At 56.2% G+C, this 6,698-nt stretch overlaps 3 protein-coding genes across 3 annotated transcripts in view; 1 reads left to right on the plus strand and 2 right to left on the minus strand.

Moving 5' to 3' along the window:
* Positions 1 to 1,701, minus strand: part of VDBG_01599 (conserved hypothetical protein) — a gene marked incomplete at both ends in the record, with an annotated part of 2,039 nt that extends 338 nt beyond the window's left edge. The window contains one exon of the mRNA XM_003007365.1: positions 50 to 1,701. Coding sequence (XP_003007411.1) covers positions 50 to 1,701 — 1,652 coding nt within the window. The remainder of the gene's footprint in view (positions 1 to 49) is intronic.
* Positions 1,702 to 3,184: 1,483 nt separating this feature from the next.
* On the plus strand, positions 3,185 to 5,496 carry VDBG_01600 (glucoamylase; the record flags this gene model as incomplete). The annotated part of the gene is made up of 6 exons (XM_003007366.1): positions 3,185 to 3,482; positions 3,557 to 3,778; positions 3,831 to 3,978; positions 4,032 to 4,105; positions 4,164 to 4,295; positions 4,405 to 5,496. 6 exons carry the CDS (start codon positions 3,185 to 3,187, stop codon positions 5,427 to 5,429), a joined length of 1,899 nt encoding a protein of 632 aa, XP_003007412.1.
* A 166-nt stretch (positions 5,497 to 5,662) lies between these two features.
* On the minus strand, positions 5,663 to 6,586 carry VDBG_01601 (conserved hypothetical protein; the record flags this gene model as incomplete). Its single annotated transcript, XM_003007367.1, has 3 exons — positions 5,663 to 6,202; positions 6,276 to 6,381; positions 6,447 to 6,586. 3 exons carry the CDS (start codon positions 6,584 to 6,586, stop codon positions 5,663 to 5,665), a joined length of 786 nt encoding a protein of 261 aa, XP_003007413.1.
* Positions 6,587 to 6,698: the final 112 nt, after the last annotated feature.

Genomic DNA, 6,698 nt, shown 5'->3' on the forward strand with positions numbered 1-6,698 from the left:
TTCCTTGAAGAGCTGATCGATAGTGCGAGACTGCTGCTGGTCGCGGTACGTGTTTTGCTGGCGCGCGTATTCCTCCCTGTCGCGGATCGACATGCGGTCCCAGCGACCGCTCTTTCGGTCCTTCTCTCTCTGGTCGCGTGTCCTTTCATCTTGCTCACTTTCGAGCCGCCGCCTGGCGGCTAGGAACTCGGACTTGCGACGGAATTCCTCGTTGAGCTCAGCGCCGTGTGCATCCTGAACCAGGCCACGCTCTCTCAGCAGTGTGAGTGCAGAACCCATGCCGGCACCAATCGTCCTCTCCTCATCGATGCCTGCGTAGTCAATGGGATCTTCTATCTTAGCGTCCGAAGCATCGACGTGTGAGGCGTCGCCCATGTGAAGATCCCCGTCGTCGTCGGACTCGTCGTGCATTGCGGTGATAGATTGCTCAGTAACTTGTTTCGACCTGCGCGCCTTCCGGTCCTCGTCCTCGTCTGGTTTCTTCAAGCCAGAAACGAACTCGGAGATTTCATCAATAATAACACCTCCTTGGTCTTCCTCTTCTGGCTGCCCAGTCTGCTCTTTGAGTTCCCTGGCGATATCCTCGGGTCGCGTCCTCTTCCTTTTCTTCAGAGCCGTTCTCCTCTGAATGGCGAGGGAGGCTTGGAGATCTTCGTCGTCCACGAAAGAGTCGTCCACGACCTTTCGCTTCCTTGGCAGCACTGGTGCTTCCGAGTCAATGTCCATTTGCTCGTCTTCGACAGGCGCGGGCACTTCTGGGATGATGTCGTCTTCATCGACGGGCTTCTGGCGCGTCGACTTGGACTTCTTCTTCTTGGGTTTCCGGACCTTGATCTCTGAAATGTCAAGATAGTCGGACTTGGGAGCGTCTTCCATAGCGTCAAGATCAATGTTCTGTACGTCCTTCTTCTTCTTTGAGGGGCCATCGAGGATGTCGGCGAGCTCAGCAATGGCACCTGATGAGTCGAGGGTGAACTTTTTTGACTTTTTGCCATAGATTTCCTCGTCGTATTGTGACAGCAGCCCTCGCTCCTCCGAGTCATCCAAATTGTGCACATCATACGCCGGCCTCTTCTTCTTGAGGTCGAGGTTCTCCTTGAGTTTTTCCTGCGCACGGAGGTCGAGGTTCTCGAGTTCGTCGCCTTCCTCTTCGTTCTGGTCAATAGTGGTATCCTTCAGTGTCAAGATCTGGTCATCGCCGTCCAGGAAGCTGTCCAGTTCGTGTGCCACTTTGACTCCGGCGAGATCTTTTGATGTGTACTCGAGCGCCGCCGCCGCTGCCGCCTCCGCCGCGGCCTGCTCCTCCTCAAACTTGCGCGTCTTGGCAATGGTCTTCTGTCGCTTCTTCTGCGCCTTGAGCCAGGCCTTGGCGTCCAGGTCACCGGCATCGTCCTCCTCGCCAAGACCTTTGCCTTCGAGGGTGGCTAGGCGTTGGGCATTGTCGCGCTCCTTCTTCGCGGCGGCGACGCGCGCCTCACGTTTGCGCTTGGCTTCCTCGGCTTCGCGGATCTGCCTATAGTTGTCATAGGACTGTGCCTGGCGTGTGTCGATGGTGCTGGCCTCCTCTTCTTCTTCTTCATCGCTTTCGGATCCTGCGCGGCGCTCCTTGGGCGACGGGGGTGCGGCGCCTGGTACAGGAAGAGGCTTCAGGCCCAGGGACTCGCGCATGCGATTCGTCTCCTCGATGGTGGCGGCATCCATCTTGGCGGGTTGCTCAGGGGGGGGCGGCGAGGTTTGGGTTTGAGTGGAGATGTCCTTTGGGTGGTGTCGGGAGAGGGTATGGTGTAAATTTGATGGATAGAGGACAGGCTCGCGGCAGGACTAGACGGTAGATGGGTGTCGATGTTAAAGCAGTTGAAGTTGCTGGAGCTCTGAACATCTGTGGCCCACCCAGGTGGCTGGCCAAAAAGTACTGATGCAGGTAGCGCATGGCAGGCAGGACGACAGGCGGCAGGCAGACAAATTGGGCGTTTAGTCAGCAACGATTGCGGGTCCGCCGTTGGAGTACATATCGCAGCCTCGAAATTTTTCTGCTTCCTTTCTTCTCTCCTTCTTCTCACCACGGATCTGTGCCCAGCGATCCTCTAGCCTGCGCGTTAGAGTTGATTTCTGCGGCATCTCGATTTCACCCCAAGGAGCCATCACTTATGATGTCAATCATCCAATCGGCAGATCCAAGAACGACCAGCCCGGGAAGCCTCGCTCGCCGTAAAACGCTGAGCTTGGGGGAACGGGAGCACTGGGGCCGTCATATTCCAAACCTTTTTACCGAGATCGTCGATCGATGAGGTTGGAGGCAAACCATTTCGGCTACAACTATTATTTGCTTTCACTCTGCTTGCTGCGCGGTGAACTGGGAAACACCAGGCAGGCGTAGGTGGAGGGACGAGACGCTGCATCTCCTTGACATGTGTACGTGAAACCTCGCCGCCCGGTATCCTGAAGGCAGTTCTCGCAACGGGAATGCGTAGTACGGCAGCATCTCTGATTCTATGATGTCGGAACGACGGCAGGCATTACTTGCCTACGTGACCAGAGTCCCCATGCCAATTTTCCAAACAAAAGAGGCCGTTGCCCAGGAAATGAGTGCCGGGCGATCGACGAACCCCATCAAAATGGATGGCCAAAAGCAGAAGCCGCAATGACGGTTCACAATGCTCTCGGCCTCGAGCTGGCACGTCGAGCACGACCCGGGTTCGGAGTATAGGGTTGCCAAATCTAATGACGGTATCTGGATCACATGGTCGCGTGAAGATGAGAAGTGCGGGGCTTCTTTGACGTCCTACCCCAGGGCCTCCCCACGCCGTGACTGAACACCTTCATCGCATACGGTATTTCGCAGCCTGCAGCTCATCCGGCACAGAGTCTCTCCGCTTACAGAGGCTATACCACATGGTTCTGTTCCTCGTGACAGGGCTTGGGACAACAATATCGAGGCATCGGCTGCGCGGGCCGATAAAAACTGTCGATGTGCTTGGTCTTGTGATCTTCGTGTAAGGAAAACTTGAATCGATTTCCAGTTTGGCCAAGATAGCACGACGGGCACCTGAACTGCGAGCAACATAAGAGCAGCAGGCTTTACATGGTTCACACAAGATTTGATCTTTCCCCGCCTCCATCGCGCCTTCCTACACCTGCCTAATCTCAGTGTCCTACCTTTTTGACAGAAGCGCAGACTATCAACATGTCTTTCTTTCACGGCCTGACTCTCGAGGCATTCCCGGCCAACCTCACCAATTCCCTCGCACAGCCCTTCATGTCGTACCTGTCGTCTGCCCTCCTCTTAGGCTCTGTCGCTGTGCAGCACATTCTAGGCAACACCGCCGCCACCCCACCAACATCTGATCTCGAGTCCTTCATACAAAGGCAGTATCCGATCGCCTATGATGGAGTGCTGTGTAATATTGGGTCTGAAGGTTGCCAGGCTCAAGGCTCAAGCCCTGGTGTTGTGATCGCATCTCCGAGTCGGGAGGATCCGCCGTGTGAGTTGCTCCGAGCGATGGACCGTGGCCATCTGGAATCTGGTGTCAGCCCAACGTTTAATCATCACTGTCAGACTTTTACACTTGGACACGGGATAGCGGACTAGTGTTCAAGTCACTCGTGGACATCTTCGTCGATAAATTTGATCCTGCCCTACAAGATAAGATCCAACAGTACGTGGCCTCTTCGGCTCGGCTACAGGGCGTCAGCAATCCATCTGGCGAGCTCTGGAACGGCGAAGGGCTCGGCGAAGCCAAGTTCAATGTGAATCTTACGGCATTCACGGGAGACTGGGGTATTTCGCCCGTGCTCTGTGATCGTCTTCTCAGACGACTAACACGAATCAGGACGGCCACAGCGGGATGGGCCTGCACTGCGAGCTATTGCCATCATCGGATATGCCAAGTGGCTCGTCAGTAATGGGCATGCTTCGACAGCTGAAGACGTATTATGGCCCGTTGTCCAGAACGACCTCGCCTACGTTGCTCAATACTGGTACAATAAGTATACTCTCGTCTGAATGTACCCTCACTTACTGGATTTGCAAGGAACCAAACGGGCTTCGACCTCTGGGAGGAAGTCTATGGAAGCTCGTTCTTTACGGCAGCGAGCCAGCACAGAGGTTCGTTTGCAATACGCGGAAGATTCTGTTTGAACACTAACACCTGCCGTTCAACCAGCTCTCGTTGAGGGTGCCTCGCTTGCCCGAACTCTTGGATTTCGATGCTGGTCTTGTGAGGCCATTGCCCCTCATATCCTATGTTTCATGCAATCCTTTTGGTCACCATCGGCCAAACACACCCTCGCGAACAGTGAGTTTTTCTGGGTGCCACCGCATACGTCTTCGGCATCTGACGCTAACTCCCACACCAGTCCATCACGACAGCAAAAGATCGGGTCTAGATGCGAACTCCATTCTAGGTTCTATCCACACTTTCGACCCTTTCGCTGGCTGCGACGCTGCGACGTTCCAGCCCTGCAGTGACAGAGCTTTGGCAAGCCACAAGGCAATAGTTGATTCCTTCCGCTCCCTGTACAGCATCAACGACGGCATCTCCCCCTCGTCTGCTGTAGCGATCGGTCGGTATCCAGAAGATGTGTATTATGGCGGCCAGGCATGGTACCTGACGACACTGGCTGCTGCTGAGCAGCTCTATGACGCACTCCTTGTCTGGAAGCTTCAAGGATCCATCACTGTCACAGAGGTCTCCCTATCCTTTTTCCAACCACATCTGCCCTCTATCACCACAGGAACCTATGATAACCAGACGTCAGCCTATGCCAGCTTGACGGATGCCATCTTCACATATGCAGATGGATTCGTCAAGATTGTAGCCAACTTTACGCCAGTCGATGGAAAGCTGGATGAACAATTCGACCGCGATACTGGCGAGCCCCTTTCAGCGCGGGATCTTACTTGGTCTTACGCCTCTTTCCTGACTGCCATTAGGCGACGAGCTGGCCTTGAGTCCCCTGGCTGGATCAAAGCAGATGCTACGCTGGCCCCGGCGACTTGCTCAGCAACGTCGGTGTTTGGCGTGTACACCTCAGCGACAGCAACAACCTTTCCACCAAGCTTAGTCCCAGGCACACCACCCTCGGAAACCCCCCCTCTCAAACTGCCCAGACCCTCAACGTGCCTAGTCAGATTCCAAGAGCGTGTATCAACCCGGGTAGGACAGGATATACGGGTCGTCGGAAACGTGCCGGGTTTGGGAAGATGGGATCCCGGGCATGCCGTGCCCTTGGACGCCTCGCAATACACGGCCACGGATCCGTCGTGGCGCGTGACAATCCCTCTGCCGGCGGGGCAAGTGGTAGAATACAAATATGTGATGCTTGAAAGTGATGGCTCCGTGGTCTGGGAAGCAGGCAGCAATCGAGTGCTGACAGTACCCAGCGAGTGCGAGGGGGAGCTGGAGAGGCCTGATGAGTGGCAGAGCTGATAGGGGCTTGCCTGCTTGTGAGTTTCCTTTAGTATTCAGCAATAGTTAGGTTGATAAATTGAGAACCTATATTTTTCCTCCCTTCATTATGATGCCAGTCCATCACGGACGGTGGCCGATCTGGCTACGACATCGTCGGATCTGTGCCCACACGTCGCTGGCACCGGGTCTCCAGGCTTCATCGTCGGCAAGATGTGACCAATTTCTGTCATCCAAGGAGTCATCCAAGAAGTTCAAGCATCTACCGCTACTGGCTTCAGCCGCCTTTCCAGCTCGGCCATGACAGTATCAACCGCCCACTCCAAGGTCTTCTCCATATCGACATCCAGCTCGTCACCCTCCTGCGCCAGGATGCCATTCTCCCGTAACACCCTGCGGTCCAAGGCCCCCTCGACATGACGCCCCTCAAACAACCAGCCGTGCGCATCAGCATAGTTGGGCCAGACAACGGCGTCCACGTACCCCGGCGGGTCCTTCCAGAACCCCTCGAGCGTGACGTACCCGTCCCTGGCCTCGCGCCTGTGCGTCGCCCGCGCGCGGCTGACAGTCAGGAACAGCTTGACGTCGATGAGACGCATGGCGGCCTGCATCTCGCTGCAGTAGAGGAGGAAGCCGTCGAAGAGACAGAGGCGGAGGCCCGAGGCGAAGACGGCGTGGCCTGGCGCCGAGGGACGGAGCCAGGCGGCGACCTTGGCCTGGAGAGCTGCGATCTTGTCGGTGCTGACGGGGCAGGCGCCCACTGAGTTTTGGTCCTCCTTCGAATCGACAAACGGCTGCAGGTTTGGGTTAGAGGGAGAGGGGGCGAAGCAGGAGAGAGGTCGAGGGGAGACAAGGGAAGGGACGTACGGGGAATGTGCCGGAGGTGCGGATATGCGCGAGGGCCTTTTCCATGTCCGGGATGTTGATCGCTTGGGGGCAGTCCCAGTCTAGGAGGCCGTTCTTGGAGGGCAGTCTGTGAGGCGAGATACATGTCAGCTGGGCTACCTGGCTGTCGAGGGGAATGGTCTGTGGATGTACTCTTCTTCCGCGCGGTAGAAGTCATCCTCGTGGAGAATAAAGGTGTTGGGAAAAATGTCGCGGAGGAGACGGGCGAGGGTTGTCTTGCCGCTGGACGAGCAGCCGCTAAGGGCCACGACGACGGCTTTCTGGTCCGTCATGAGGGACGACGCTCGACGAGTGAATGGCTGTTTCGGGGGAGGCGGGTGAGGTGAGGTGCTACAAGTGAGATGAGTCTGGGGCTACTGATTGGAAGCTTAGAGTTCAAGTGGG

The sequence above is a fragment of the Verticillium alfalfae genome, genomic scaffold, assembly GCF_000150825.1.
Source record: "Verticillium alfalfae VaMs.102 supercont1.2 genomic scaffold, whole genome shotgun sequence".
In the NCBI taxonomy this organism is placed as follows: domain Eukaryota; kingdom Fungi; phylum Ascomycota; class Sordariomycetes; order Glomerellales; family Plectosphaerellaceae; genus Verticillium; species Verticillium alfalfae.